Here is a 15973-nt window from a genome sequence, read left to right as displayed (position 1 = left end):
AGGGGTTTGCAGTTCTCTACTTTTGGCTGTCTTCTACTTTTGGCCAACTCTTTTATGATCACACTTTGGCTCTTTCCATGGTGGCTGTGAGAGACAAAAGGGATAGTATGTCACATCCAATGGTAACATCCTGCACATATTATACTTTCTACCTTGCTGCCTTCTGAACCATGGACTAGTGTTCAAAGTGGTAACATGGGTGCAATATGAACTGAGGAGCACAATAAGAACATCCGGACGCTTGTGCTTCTTTTCCATTGGTGAGCCACAAGAGCCTTCCCCATGAGAGTGTCAGATTCATGAGGCATTCAAGTCCATAATGTATTCATTTTAAGATGATTTTGTTTGGGATATTTTTGTGGTCTTGACAAATGATGGCAGTTCATGTTCTTTCAAAGCAGTGAGAGCACAGCAAAGCCACTTGATTGAATATACCCCTTTCCACTGTGAAGGAAAAGGATGTTGCAGTGATTTCATGGAAGGCAGCATTGTTTTGAAAAAGGTGTGGGAGGACAGGGTTGATATACGTTTGCCCTGCATATAATGTGTAGCTCAGCATTCAAAGGATCCCTGGAAAGGATGTCAAAAGGCTGATTCTGCTTCCCTCAAGATAAGCATGAACTATTTTAGACAGCCAAAACTAGAGCAACAGCTTGAAAGAGAAATGAACAAATGTTCACTTAGGCTACTCAAGAGAACTTTGAATATAAATGAACCTGACACACTTTTTAATGTCAATTGGAAGGAGCATTGTTTTCATTGCATATTGTTCTTTCTTTAGAATGCCAGGATAAATTAATAACATTAAACTTCAGATCTCTGAACCTGCCAAAGATGAGAAATAAATGGTAAGGGAATGAAAAGGGATTTTCCAAAGCTTTCAAAAATCCAAAGTTGGGGCAGGGCTGTTTTTTTCTTGATGAGGTAAATTCATAGAGTAGAAATTAAAATGTATGAATGTTTTGTGATAAACATGATGACCCAGGACCAAATTATACATCATGTCCAGGATATTTTTCCTAGTCATTTTTTTTCAATGCAAAATCGCCATGCATAGATCCAAGTGTAGAGAACTGGAATTAGGCGGAGAGGCAGAACATTTAATCACATCGATGCCAGCTATTTTGCTGTTCAAAACCTCCCCCAGCTGCTTTTCTTCCCAAGAGAGGAAAAGGTGCTGGTGGGAAAGCTGTTGGGAGTGGGGTAGAAGAGTGTGTTTTTGAGTAGAAAGGTGCCTGCTAAGGAAATGTTTAAAAAGTCCCATTCACATTCCTTGACTAAAAACTACCCATGGGTGCTTTGCATTTTTTTAAATGAGACAAAGGAAAATAGAATGATATATAAGGTGTAGTGTAGCCTGCAGAAATGTATAACTGAAAGAACTGGGTTACTATAGATAATTTTATAAATAGTGTACATTTTTAATACTGTCTTTCAGAAGACTGTAGCTCTGTGATATTGTCTTAATTATTTATTTATTTTATTTATGCCATTTATAGTTCGCCTTTCTCACTGAGACTCAAGGCAGATTACATGGTATGAGATTAGTCCAATCAGTATCAAGTAGATTTCAATACAGTTTCAAGGACATTTCCATAAACAATGCCATAGGCTCTTGAGGTTTGACTGACTTCAACAGCAGGCTCAAAAGAAACATTAATAGTTATTTTCCCACAAAGGCTCATTTTTTTTTACAATGCTGATTATGGCAAACAGTATTGAGACTAACCCCCCATCCCTCCAAATCAATAACTATAGGCTCATCTTAAATCGTGTAAGCATCTGCTCAAAGGTGATAGTTAATAAATAGTGCACCTGAATGTAGTTCGAGATTTGCTTATGAGAGAAATTACAGTTGGATTATATTTCCTTAATAGTCACTTGTAGAACCAAAGAATTTAATAAATGAGATTTACAGTGCAATCCTAACCCTCCAGGCAGCACCATTGCTCGTGCACCGGTGTAAATGGGGCGGTGCTGGACAGCGCCCTATTGACTTTTGTAGGATAGTTCCACCAGCGCCCGAGCATGGCAAGGTGAAATGCAGGGCCCCCCGAGAGGTTCTGCCCACCATTCCCCTGACAACCCTGCTCACACCAGCCAATGACCACACCCCTCCCCTCACATCCAGGCGAGGGAAAAGCAGCGGCGCAGCCAATGGGTAGGCCATGATCCCTGCTGCTGCCTCCTCCTCCTCCAATAGGCCCCCATCAGAGGGCAGGCATCCCTGCCAGGGAGGGGGGCAGAGGTGACAGTGAAGGTCCAGATTCAAACACCCCCCTCACCCGTCCAGCCCCCATTTCTGATGAGGCACTTGGTGCACCTGCACATACCTGCTTCCATTGCCACTCCCCAAAGAAAAAGGTTTCCCCCCCCTGAAAAGTAGGGCCAGACTGTAGGGAGCTGATCTCTGTTGTCTGGGGAGCAGTTGTAATTTTGGGAGATCTCCATCTACCACCTGGAGACCGGCAACCCTAATTAGTCCCCAGGTTCCGGAGAAGCAGGTGGGGGGGAGGTGGGGCCAGCAATGAGTGACAGGAACGCCCATTGGGAACCATGTGGGAAGCCGGGAGGCCGTTTGGAAATGAGGGGAATGAAAAGCGCACTCAGACTTGCTACCGCGCAACGGGAACACATCACTGCATCTCTACAAAGCGAGAGCAGGGGCCAGACCTTGATAGCCACGTCCCAGTACTGGGGAGATGCCCCCCAGAGCCAACTGACAGACCCTCCCCATGCCAAGCCCATCCCTGCTTCTGCAAACACAACCCCCACCCCCTGGCAGTAGCTTTCCACCTGCACCTGGTCTTCCTGGCTTATCAGATGCCAGCCACTCAGCCTGTCAGAGACTGAAAGTCCTCAGTGCCTCCCCCCTCCCCGCAGAAATTCATGGGCAATGGTTCAATTCCCACCCCTCTGCCTGACATTACACTGGGGGGAGGAATGGGGCAGGGAGGCTGAACGGGGTCTGCTTGATACATTTGTGGGGATGTGTGATTGGAAATGTGTGGGGGAGGGGCTAAGGACAAAGTCAGTCAGGCATGCAAACACACACGTTTGTTGTTTTTCAACTCGTTTTATTAAACTGGAAACAGTGCCATTGTTTCTAGGCTGGAAAGGGGGCCAAGGCATTTCGCGCAGCCCTCCTTCTAGCTTCCAGGGGCGAGGCTGAGATGCAGACTGCTGCAAGATATTGCTTCCTGGGCTGGATCCGAATGTCACTCGGAGAGGATTACCAGGGTGGGGGGGAGCAGACATGCTCAGGATGTGCCTGCAAGAGAAAGACACACATGTGGGCTTTGCCTCGGTCCACGGCCGAGGCAAAGCCCACACTCCAGCATCTGAGGAGATGCGCATAGTAGAGAGCACCAACGGCAGCGGCAGTGAGCAGCTGATGCAAGACCGTCTGGCGAGGATGCACTCTGCCTTGGGGTGCTTTTACCTTTAAGGGAGGAAACAAGCTGGTAGTTACAAACACCTGGTCAAGAGTAGTTTTCTGGGCAACTGCCTCTGGGGCAGGCAGGGGCTGCCATCATCACCCCCTCTCCTGCCGAGCCTCACCTGAAGAGGCTAGTGGTCAGGTGGGTTCAGGTGATGGGGCAGTTAGCACTAATCAGTGGGATGGGTTAGCTGTCGCCCCATCTCCTCCTTACCTGTCAGCGCTCCCTCGCTCCTTACTGAGCTGGAACTTCAGAGTCAGGACACCTGCAAGGAAACAGGAGTGGTTGTTGTTAGTTAGCCAGACATTCTGGACTTTGCCCTTCTTCCCTTCAGCGAGTGCACGGTTCTCCCACTTTCCTTGCAAAGTCCCCAAAGTGCACCCAGTGCTTGCCACCATGGGCACCCTCTCTCCCGCCTCATGTTCAAAGTGCCCACGGCACACAGCAAACGGGCAGAGCTTCCTGCCATGTGCTCACTTACCTGGGGCACGGGCAGCGCTGGCCGGATGTTTTATAGGGTGCATTTGCGGGTGACTGGGTGCGGGGAGGGGGGCTCGTCCACGCAGGGAGCACACGCTGATTGGTCCCCATGATAGTTCCCATCCTATGCTCCTTCGGACCATGGGGGCAGGGCTGGGAGCTCGGAGAGGGGGCTGAGTTTTTGCCGTTCAATGGGCACCTATGGGCTACACCTTGTTCTTTCATGGCATAGCTCTTTTGTGCTGCTGTGGGCGTTCCCGCTTCTGGAAGGGCTTAGGGAGCAAACTAACTCTGGCCCCGCCCTCCTCCCCGCCCCCTCCTGTGCCAACGCAGGGGTTTACGCCGCTTCTCCGCCTCTGCCAGGCCAGCTCTCGCTTGCGGCGGTGCCAGCCCGCCAGCGCTGCTGCACCTCATGTCACTGCTGACGGAAGGGCATTTACATGCACGTAGGAGCCAGTTCCGCTGTCGCAAACCTTAGTTCGGTTCCTATTCACTTTCCCTGCCACTGTTAGGATTGCACTGCCCGTCGTAATATTTTTATTTTCCACTAAAATGCTTTCTCTGCAATTCTATATTTATAGTCTAGACTGTGTAGTCCTACGATTGAAAAGATGAATCAATGCGTGGTGGCCATAATCCAGCATACAGTAATACATATGAAAGTTCATTACACTCTCTTGGGCTAACTTTCATACAATTTACATGGTGTTTAAAAATTTTAAAATGTTGACAACCTAACAACATAATTACAACATAATTGCAAGTGAAATAGCTTTTTAAAATGTTCAATTTCTAGTTAAATTTCAAGGTTGTCGTCCGCATGTTGCCTATTTAGGTCTGAAGGACAGACTTTGTGTCATGAATTTATTAACAGTGGCCAAAATATACCAAATGATACATATGAGACTCTGGAGGAATTGCCAGCAGGCCTGGAAAAAAATGCCCTATACCTTTAACAGAGGCTTAACGGCCAGTGGAGGTAAAAAAAACATCCCAATAAACCTCTATTTAATCAAGAGGACATTTTTCTCCAAGTCTGTGGACAACCCTAAACTCTTGACCTACAGGAGCAGAATTTTAGGTTGGCTGGTGGGCTGCAGCAGTAGGAGGAGTCAGGGAATTTCTGTTATGCTTTCCATCAGTAGCAAATGACCTTTGACCTTCAGCCCATTGCCCTTCTGTGAACAGAAAGAGACTTTGTATCCAAATTCCGCCCGCCCTGCTGGCAGTTGCTCTGCGTGCTCGGCTTGAGCAGAGTACATCTCAAGCTCTCTCAGCCGAGCTCCTCTGAGGCTGGTTTTACTAAAGGCCCACAGGGCTAGGCAGCAGTAGCTGCCTTGGAGAAGCTGTGAATTTCCCCTGCTCGCTATCTTCAGACTGCAAGAGGAGAGCCAGGGCCCAGCACCAGGCTCACTGGTCTGGCAGAGTGTCTCTCTCTTTCTCTCTCTCATTTACATTTGGGACCTGTTGTCTATCAGTCAGGGGAAATGGGGTCTACCAGGAGCGGATGGTATGCTTGTGTGACAGCTACCACCATCTGGAGACTGCCTGCAGTGAACCCCTTGTACAAGTCCTTCCCTCATGCTGTACGGCTGAGGCTTTAGGAGCTTGAAGGGGGGAACCATTTTGCCTGGCTGGCCAGGGAAAAGCCGTTACATGGATGGCTCCTACCCGGGGCTGTGGGGCTTGCCCAGACAGGTCAAGGCGGTGCTCCAGGGGTGACCCCGTGGCTTGATCTGTACTGCTAGTTTGCCCTTGCTGTATTTAATGGTTGATGTTATATTAATAAAGTGGCCCTTTAGTTCCAAATCATGTATCTGCCTCTTCATTCCGATTGGGGTGGCAAAGAGACTTTGTATCCAAATCAAACCTTATGTGTACCTTTTAAGGCAATGGATTTGTCTTCAGGAGACATTGGAAGGTTGGGTAACCATGTTATGCTTTGGGGAGCAATCATACCACAACAACTCATTGAAAGTGAAAAATTAGCTACAGAACACATCTTTAATTCTTTTGGCTGTTCTATAGCTTACTTTCATATCATTTGCCCTAAAGTAGTTAATGTCCAATTTAAAAATTGTCTCACTCAGCAGGATGTTTCTTTGCTTTCTAAAGTTAAATCTCCTCCTCGGTTTAGCGTGTTCAGATTTAAACATGAATTGTAACTTTTTAACAGTACTCTTTTGCCAGAAAGGCATGTACTAAAATTTACAAGGCTTTCATCCTTTGTTTACCGTTTCAGAAAGGTGCCTTTTGTGCCCGTGCCATGTTTTGTCTGTGGTCCCAGTTCTATAGAAGCTATTTCTCATCTGCTACACTGTTTCATTAACAAAAAGAGTAGGCCTAAGTTCCATTCCTTAGCTCCCTCAACACTTTGAATACATGGTATAATATGCAGTACAAACAAACAATAATCATCTACCCAAAGTGAGATAATCATGGACAGAGTACTCTCCTTGCAGGATCATATTGCACTACAGGATTTGGTTCCCCCCGCCTCATGAATCAAAATAACAGACTTCTATAACTGTATAACAACTTCTGTTTAAAGGATGGGAAAGCTTAAAAAACAGAAACATTTCTGATTAAAACCAATTTGTGGTGGCTGAAGCCTCACCCTCCCAATTGGTAGCACTCCACATTCCACACACTTGATCTGCCCATCCAAGATTCCCACTGGTTTCACATGGATTTTTCAAGGTTACTATCCCTTAGGATGCTTAAGTGAACCTTTAAAAAAATTCCCTTCAATGGTGACTGTGCTTAAAAGGATAACATTAGGAGGTTCTGGATTTATTTAAGGATAATAAAAACTTCTGAACATAAACATAAGTAGTCTAAATTCAATTTATGTGCTTCTGATGCCAGCAGTTTACAGGCCTGTAAAAGCACACAGATATGCTTGGGCTTTGCAATAGACTTCTGCATATTTGAAGAAATTAATGATATCCTTAGAACCTCAGATGCACATGTCGTAGTCCCCAGGATTTCTCAAAGGTCAGGAGAGTCTTGGGCCACTAGCTAAAATCTTGGGCCCCTAGCTATAATAAAAATTTTAAAAATGGCAACACATGAATAACAACAACAACTACATTTGATTTATATACCGCCCTTCAGGACAACTTAACGCCCACTCAGAGCGGTTTACAAAGTATGTTATTATTATCCTCATCACAATTACCCTGTGAGGTGCATGGAGCTGAGAGAGCTCTGAGGAGCTGTGACTGACCCAAGGTCACCCAAAAAAAGCAGGACTCTCTGCTGGAAGAACTTTGAAGGGTTAAAGCCAGAAGGAAAGCCAGAAGGAGTTCAGACAGAGTTCAGTCCTTGCCTCCGTTGCCAGGGGAATTGATTGAAAGGCACCAGACTTTCTGGCTTGATGAATGGCTGACAAAGGCAATGAACGAGGCTTCCAACGACCAGTTGTTCATTTAGAATGGGGCCTCACGAACGGCTTATTCGTGAACAGATGAACGATCTGTTCGTGGGGTTTTTTTTGTTCGTAATTCTGTTTGTGCCTATGTCTAGCTGTGACTAGCCCAAGGTCACCCAGCTGGCTTCAAGTGGTGGAGTGGAGAATCAAACCTGGCTCTCCAGATTAGAGTCCTGCGCTCTTAACCACTACACCAAACTGGCTCTCATGTTTTTCAGTAATAGCTTTTGTGGCTCTGAGCCCACTTGATCAGATGCATGAAGTGAATTCTTAGGCAGCAAGATTTGTATACTCATAGAGAGGAAAAAGAAAAAATGTAAACAAATAGTTAAGCACAGTGATTATTCATATGCTCGTATTCTGGAAATCTAGTTGGTTTTTAAGGTGTGTCTGGACAGGAACCTTGCTGATAACTTTGACTCCTTAGTTATGTTCAGCAATTTAACATCCATAATTTTGTTCAGTTATATGTGTGTGTATGTGTGACAGATGAATTCATTATTTTTGTTATGACTTTTAGGGTTGATAGCTTTGGGTTGCAATATTTCTGGAGACTTGGGAGGTAGAGCCTGGGAAGGGAGGAGTTTAGGAAGGTGAGGGAGCTCAGCAGGGTATAATACCATACAGTCTATCCTCCAAAGCAGCCATTTTATTCAAGGGGAATCTCAGTAGTCTTTATCATCTCTGTAGCCTGGAGATCAGTTATTACTGTAGGAGATCTCCAGCCACCACCTGGAGGCTGGCAACCCCACTTCTGTCCAAGACAATCCATTTTCTCTCTTTCTTTCTATCTCAATGTCTCAATGGTATCACTATTTTCTACCTTTCAGCAAAACTGACACACTCATATAGAGTGAAGAGGCAATTGTTGCATATTCTGTTGTACCCTTTCTCACTAGTTCAGCATTCGTGTGATGCTGCCTTTGCCGATCCTTTCTCCTGTGTGGTGGTAATTGTCCTGCCACCCAAATCAATAAATACACAGACAGTTTATGTGAGGTCAACTAGTTTTTTATTTAAACATTTAACTTTAAATGGCGGATCTCCAACACTTACGACGTAAAGCTGACTATTTCAGGGCAAGCTGCACTAGGTATCCTCCTTGAGTGCCCACCGGATCCCCACCCTGGCTCCAAGCTCAGCTGGCGGGTTTGCTGCCTTGTTTACCCTAGCCCTCCTGTGCCAAGAGGTGCTCAGCTTCGTCCATCTCCCCGATGGGCCACGACGCACTTACCAGGTTCGATAGATGCTGCTCAGAGCACCCTGGGTGCTCCTTCACAATGCCTTCTAGCTGCATGGCATGCGATGGCCTGTTCTAGACACACACACCCCATCACTGAAATACCTCAGGGTGTTCGCCAATTAACTTTACTTATCCCTAACAACCCACCCTATTCCTGCCACATAATTGGGTTAGTCTAGCTTAACATCCCTTACCCTACCTGCTGACAATTATGTTACGCTGGCCCTGACAAAGATCAGCCAAATAGAGGTCACATCCCTCCTTGGAAAGGTGAGCACCATCACTTTGATACAGGAAAATACTGGCCCCTTCATTTGCCAAAACAACCTTTTTAATGGCCATGTTGGCATTGCTCCTTGTCTTCTCAGTTCTGGCCAGTTTGCTTGCACCCCTCCAGATCCTTCTTTGAAGGAGTTCCATTCAAACCAGCAGCACTCCAGGGCATAAATGTCTAATTCTTTCTGTATCCTTCTGTGCTCTAATTACAAGTGCAGCCCCTTTTGTCTGCACCAAATCATTTTCACCTAAGAGAAGCCAGGATTTTGGAAAATTGCTCTCTCTCAAAACCTGGTAGAGAGAGGGCAGGAGCTAGCCCCTCAAATCCCCTGCTTGCCACACCATCTGATATTTGCAAGAGGGAAAGGGCCAAGCTGAGATCCATTGATGCTGGCTTTGGCCCTCCTTTTCACCCAAAAGACAATTGAGCAGCCCAAAATGAGGACTCTGATGGGGCTTTGTGATATGTGCACACCTGCATATGAATGAATCCCAACAGTTGTACAGAGCCTCCAATCACAGCAATACAGAGAAGAAGGGATGAGCAGGAAGCCGTCTAACAGCCAAGTGCTGAGGGGGCCTGGGTGGCTCCCAAATGTAGACTCTGCTGGCAGGAAGAATGCATACCTTAGATCTGCTGGCTGCACAAAGCCTCCCCACCCACCCCCCGCGCTAACTCAGCCAGCTCACTATCGATTGGCTAGCCGGGTGTTTTGAAACAGCCCCAATGAGGCAGCTAGAAGCTGCCGGGCCTCAAGATTAAAAGTGACCACCATATGCCACTCCTTTCCACCCCTAACAGGCTGCAAACTTGGGGCTCCCAGTAATCCAGTGGCATGGACATCTAATATAATTCTTGAAACTTCTGGATAGCCACTGGCCAATCCACTGTATAGGGTGGAGAGAGAACATAATTGTTGCATATTCTCTGTTGTACCCTTTCTCACTAATTCAGTATTTATGTGATGCTGACTTTGCTTTGTCTTTCTGGCCAATCCTGTTTAGTGCTCTGAACTCTTGTGAAAAGGGAGGGTGACACAATGAGGATGTAAAAATGGAGAAGGTCAAGATGAGCATGTTAAAAAATCAAGAGAAGTTTTTCTTTTTTTCCCTCTGGAGAAACTTTAAGCTACAGGAGGGGGAAGAAACTACAACTCTGTGCTATTAATAGGGATGCTCAAAACATAGATTTAGGTATAGGTATAGATTTAGGTGGAATTGCTACTATTTCCCAATGCTTTTGAAAAAGGAATATTTATTTATATCCCACTTTCTCCCCAAAGGGATACAAAGCAGCTTACAAGTATAAAAAAAACCCCAATATAATTAAACCAACCAAACAAAGTAATAATATATCTTGAGCTGGCAGGAATTTGACAGGGCACTGGCTGCAAACCATAGGCCAAGAGCCATTTAGTTCCTGCCCTGCAGTTTGTGCTACACCCAACCTTTATAGCATCTGCAGGAAAAAGAAAACAAACTTAGTTATGCTCATCTGCTGCTAGCATAATGCAAGCAAGATCTTTCTCGTGACACTCCCCCCCCCCGACCATCCCACCAGAATCTGTCCAGAGAAGATGATAGAATAGGATTTATGTTGTATTAGGTAAGATATTTCTTGGCTGTATTTCTGTTTATATTGTTAACTGGCGAAAAGATACATACCCTGCACATCTTATCGATTTCAATGGGCCCCATAATTTCCACAGGCCTCCTGTGTTTGATATGTTCCCACTACATCAGTAAATGAACTGGAAAGATCCCATGCTGATTCACAAGATGGGAGGAATACTGTTTCACATCTCATCTCTGTTCCCTGCTTATGCATTTTAAAATAATCGTCTTCGTACCTTTATTGATTCATGGTCCAAATGATGCTTTAAGCAAAGGTCTTTACGGCACCATCAAAAATGTTAGAAACTTTGCTTCCTTTTATCAGCTGAGCTTCTGCTTGCCCTGCATGTTGCATTGATCATTTTCACAGTAGGTTCCAATTTAATGGTACAATGGAAAAAACTCCCTGCTGATCTTGCATTTCTAGGGCTGCCTCTGGTTCCTGCTGACACTAACAGGATAATTTCTGCTTGCCCAGCCCAAGACACCCTTACACATGAGGGCAGCTCGGGATTCAGTGTATTTGGGCATAGACTGTTGACTTCTGGGGGCAGCCTGAGGAAGTGCATGTGTGAAGCTCTGCTTTGTGTTGGGATGTTACACTGCAGTATCCGATGTAATTTAGGTCCACTATCCAGCTCTAGTCATGCATTGTTGCCTGTGTTTGTCTCACACCAGGTGCATCTGTTGGGGGACCAGATGAGCACTTGGATCTCCTTTTATAAATGCAGAAAACATACATATGCAGAAGTCTCTCTAAATTGAGGATTGCTATTCATTCACCATCTTATATTATTTTAAAAGGAAAGAGTGAAATATAACCACGGGAAAGCAAAGAACATCCCAGAAGAGAGATGTTTGTTTTAATAACTGGATTAGCCTGAGAAATGAATTTAATTAGTCCCTTTTATTTAAAAATAGTGAAAAAATAGCTATACTTAAGATTGAGATGGTAATAGAATAAAAGCGATTAATAGACAGGATGTTAATTAAAAGGAATAAGCCTGATGGGAGCCTGTTGGACAATTGTTCAAAATGTGAATCCTATATTGTTAATTTGTGTTTTTCTAATCAATGTGATATATTGGCTGAAGAGTTCTCTAAAGCAGTGAAACCAACAGATGTGACATGCTGATTATTCTGCAGTGGTTAAAATAATTGCATTAAGGACTAATGCTCTGAAGATGGCAGCATTGGGTGAGATTCCTCACTTCATGGCCTAACAAAGGCTTTGTAGCATCTCTCCAAGCCTATGCATATGGCAAATATATTGCAACATCATTTTTTCCCAGGAAAAGGGTACTCCTACATGTACAATATTTATAAAATTAGAAATTGGCAGACACAAATTACATTTTATCATCTTGGCATTTCATATCTGGCATATTATATATGTTCACAAAATACAGACTTTTCAAATACTGTTACTTCCCTAAAATGAAAATCTGTTATTTTGGCATGCATGCATGAGGTTGGAATAATCCTTTTTTATGCACTCTCTGTAATAACTGATCTTACACACAAACATAAATTAATTGATTTACAAAACTTCTCCGATAGACAAATAATATTGCATATTCACAAATGAGTAAACTTGACAAGGAGATTAAGGTGGTTATTTTGTATAATGATATCTCCAGTGTGACAATAATTTGAGGGTGATGAGGAGGGGTCAGGAAGAAAACATGATAAATATCTCAGTTATCTGACTTGATCCTCCTGCACTGCAATTGGTCCCTTGGCAGAAGTCTGAGAGCCAAGCTACAAGTGATGAATGACACTTGAACAGCAAGTGAACAGACTCATGTGTATTCCTCCCTGTTCACTTGCGCTCCACTTGATCATAAGTGGAGCGCAAGTGGAGCGCAAGTGAACAGGGAGGAATACACGTGAGTCTGTTCACTAGCCGTTCAATTGTCGTTCGTCACTTGTAGCTTGGCCCTTAGGTAGACTTCTCTCTCTAAGAGGAATAATGACACAGGAAGATCAGAATTAGCACACACAATAATGTTGTCACGTCCCTTTACAAAGGGCTGCAATGATTTATTTGTCTGGATTACTTTGCTTGTCTGCCTTTGTTTACAAAGACTATAAGGTGCTTAATCTGAAAGCTCTGAACAGCTCAGGATCAAATTCATGATAACCTATGAAAGACCATCATGGTCATATTCAAAGTAAAAAACAAATTTGCACATTTTTTTTAAACCATGGGAGAGAAAAGCTAGGAGAATCATGAAACTATTTCTGTGAGCCCAACGGGGTTTTAGACTTGGTTTTCCCATGGAAAGGTAACTTCCAATTCTGCATGGTAAATTGCTTTTGAGAGTGAGCAGAACATCAAAAGTCACCGAGGTTGGCCAATCTAAAAAAATCATCCAAAATTCCATTTGGCGAGTACAGGTTATTGTGTAAGGCCTGTTTAGCAAACATGAGTAGACCGCTCACAGGAGACATTATTTCCATGGGTAATCCAACTGCAGTGATATTGGCAGCTCTTAAGACACAGTTGGAAACAAATGAATGTCATTGAGAGATTGCCCACACCTGAAGCTACATTGCAGATTCCTGATTAACGTTCAGAATGTCTGGTTATTGTTTTGAAAAGAATGTCTTTTTCATATTTTGCCAGAAAAAGTAGTAACATCTGTGTATGCTGCAGGAAAAAATGTCAAGAATCCTTCGTACATTTGGTGCCTCTATAGTTTAGTATCTGTTTCAAAATGTTGACAAAGCCCAAAAGGTCAGAGACCAGAGGAGCCCCACTACAGACTTACTTACCCAGGAGTAATAGGTGACATTCATTTTTTCCTTTGCTACTTCATTCAGATTTGCAGTTTTGTCTGGTTTTAGTTTATTATTAATAGCACACTTATTATAATAACAAGGAGTCTTCTGGAACTTTTATAGACTAACAATTTTTTTTATATCAGGTTTTATTGGGTTTTTAGTAGACAGGGAAGGGTTACAACAAGACACAAACAGTTAGCAGATGCATATACAAGACATATATCCATCAATCCAAATACAAAAAGCCACTAAATATGTAATTAACATCCCATATACCTTCAAGTTTCCCTTTTATTTTCTGTAATCATTATTTAATTTCTATGCTTTTTAATCCATTCACTCTATTCCTTATGTCATTTCTAATAATCTTTTCTGTTGTGTATATTATAGATAGATCACCTTTCCCATCTTTTGCATTTTAGCCAGGAATATTAATCCCTTAGTCATTCCAGGAGCAGGAGATGGAAATAGTAGAACAAAAGATATCAGGAAAACAATGGTATACATCAATATATAAAGGGAGCAGTGCTAATTTTCACTTCTCTGTTTATTTTTCTGCTTTAAAATCCGCTGCACTCTTTTTTCCCCTTTCAGTAGTAGAATGCTAGGTTCTCTCTTTGCAGGTCTGCTTCGTGGCTCTGCCCCTTTCTTGCTACTGCCTTGTATCTTCAAGAAGACGTACTGGTACAATCGTCCATTTTGTAGATTATATTTTTTCTCATTTCGCTCTATTTTTTCCCACTTAAATCTGTCTCTTTAGAGATTTCTTCTGTATTGTCATTTTTTGTCTTACTTTTATCCATTTCTACTCCAAATATCCCGTCTGCTTTAGTTAATAGTTCAGTCATTAATTTAGAAATTTCTTGCAATTTAGAAAATACTTCTTCTTCCCAGGAAGCCATTTCAAATTACTTATAGGTGTTATGTCCAAACTCATCAAAGTGGTAAAAAGCTTTGTTTTGTTAATTATGTTCAAAGATGTATTGCTTTCCAGCTGTCTGCTGTGAGAGTCTCTTTACAATCTCTCTCTGTCTCTCCCTCCTCCCAGCTTTACCCCGGCAGATGCCTCGCAATCAGGCTGGTTAGCCCTCATAAAACCATAAAACAATCTCCTTACTTGATGGAAAGCGTTGTGAAATCTCTTGAGCTGTCTTCGAGTTGTTTTTATCTGTCTTGTTAGGAATTTGCTTTATTCGCTGTAGTTCATTTTGGCTTGTCGGACTTTCGGTTTTGGCAGCTTCGTAGCCATATTGGCTCCTTTGTTGGTCCTTGTTTTCAGAACTGGTGTCGGGGCTTCCCGGGGGTTGCCAGACCCCTTGAGCTCTTTCACCTTGTTCCAGCCTGCCTCCCCTCCCTGGGGGGGGGGACTTGGGGACTCGAATTCTCGAGTCCCAAGGAACCAGGAAGGTCACGGCAGAGAGCTCGTAAAACTCAGCTGCAGTAAATTCACTGCTTAATCCCAGAAGTCAAGACCAACACATTTCTTGTTGTGTAAGCCAGAGTCCACTTCACTGTATGCATGGTTTATTATTTGGCTCATTGTGTTATCGGTTTGTGAATGATTTGTCAACGTCATGCTTTGGTTGACTAGATGGTGGGGAGAGACTTGAAGCAAATGTGCCTCCCCACAATGGCTACTGTGCTGGAGTTGATTCATGGTGATTCTGTTAGTAATTCTTCCTTAATAGATTCATGAAAGGATCTGGGGAAATAAATTAGAGTAGTGCTGATTTTGCTCTTTGTAGGAACCTGACATTTAAGGAACTGAGCAATGGATGTCCTTGGTTGAACTTGTTGAGAAAACATGAAATTCTAAATGAATGGATTAAACAAGTGGTTTCAGCATGGGCAGGCATCTATTGCTGTACTCATCTGTGTTTTTCTTTTTACAGTGCTATTTTTTCACCATTGAGTTTGGCCTTTGTAAGCAAGATGGGCAACTTCGGGCTTACGGGGCAGGCCTTTTGTCTTCCATTGGAGAACTTAAGGTATGTTTACAAATCAACATTACTCTGTACTCCTTATGGGTAGTAACTAGCTCTCTTTCTATGTATAGATTCAAAAGAATAATATAGAATTCTGAGTTTCAAATAAATGTGTTTACTAATACATTAGGCTGTTTGGTCATTTTATATTTTTTTCAGAGATGTACCTTTCTGTGTGGCAACAAGTCTAAATGGCTTAGATATGATTGCTGTGGCATACCTAGAAGCAGCAAGCACAGTGGTTCTTTCTCTATGATGCCCATATTTTGCTTTCTTTTGACAATGTATCAGTCAGTGTGCAATCCTAAGCCACTGGCTGTGTTGCACAAGACAGCCTAGGAAGCAAAGCCAAGCTCAACTAGGACCTTCTTGCATGTGCACCATTCCCAAAAGAGCCAGAACAAAACAGCCCCTGCTTAAAGAGGTGAGGGAATTAGTTCACTTCTTTTCTTCTTTGCTTCTATACCTACTGTTCTTGTCTGGAGAATCACCACAGGCAGAATAGGTGGTTGATAGGACTATTTATTCAGATCTTCTGCACCTACTCAGGTTCCACAGGAGGCAGTAATATATTACAGCTTCACTTTTTCCATTCAAAGAAGGGGGTTGGCAGCAGCCAAAGTAGGTTTTGGAATTGCATACGTCTGTTACAATGCCTGGCCTATAAGTGACAACTACTTACCTCTGGTCTGTACCACCCACAGCACTCATTGCT

At 43.5% G+C, this 15973-nt stretch overlaps 1 protein-coding gene across 3 annotated transcripts in view; it reads left to right on the top strand.

Annotated features, from left to right (window-relative positions):
• Positions 1-15973, top strand: part of TPH2 (tryptophan hydroxylase 2) — a 92844-nt gene that overhangs the window by 74949 nt on the left and 1922 nt on the right. For all 3 annotated transcript variants that reach the window (XM_054988744.1, XM_054988743.1, XM_054988742.1), the window contains exon 9: positions 15166-15261. In XM_054988744.1, coding sequence (XP_054844719.1) covers positions 15166-15261 — 96 coding nt within the window. The remainder of the gene's footprint in view (positions 1-15165; positions 15262-15973) is intronic.

The sequence above is a fragment of the Eublepharis macularius genome, chromosome 9 (genome assembly GCF_028583425.1).
Source record: "Eublepharis macularius isolate TG4126 chromosome 9, MPM_Emac_v1.0, whole genome shotgun sequence".
Lineage (NCBI taxonomy): Eukaryota > Metazoa > Chordata > Lepidosauria > Squamata > Eublepharidae > Eublepharis > Eublepharis macularius.
The sequence above is the reverse complement of the archived record's forward strand: the minus strand, read 5'-3'. Positions and strand labels throughout refer to the sequence as shown.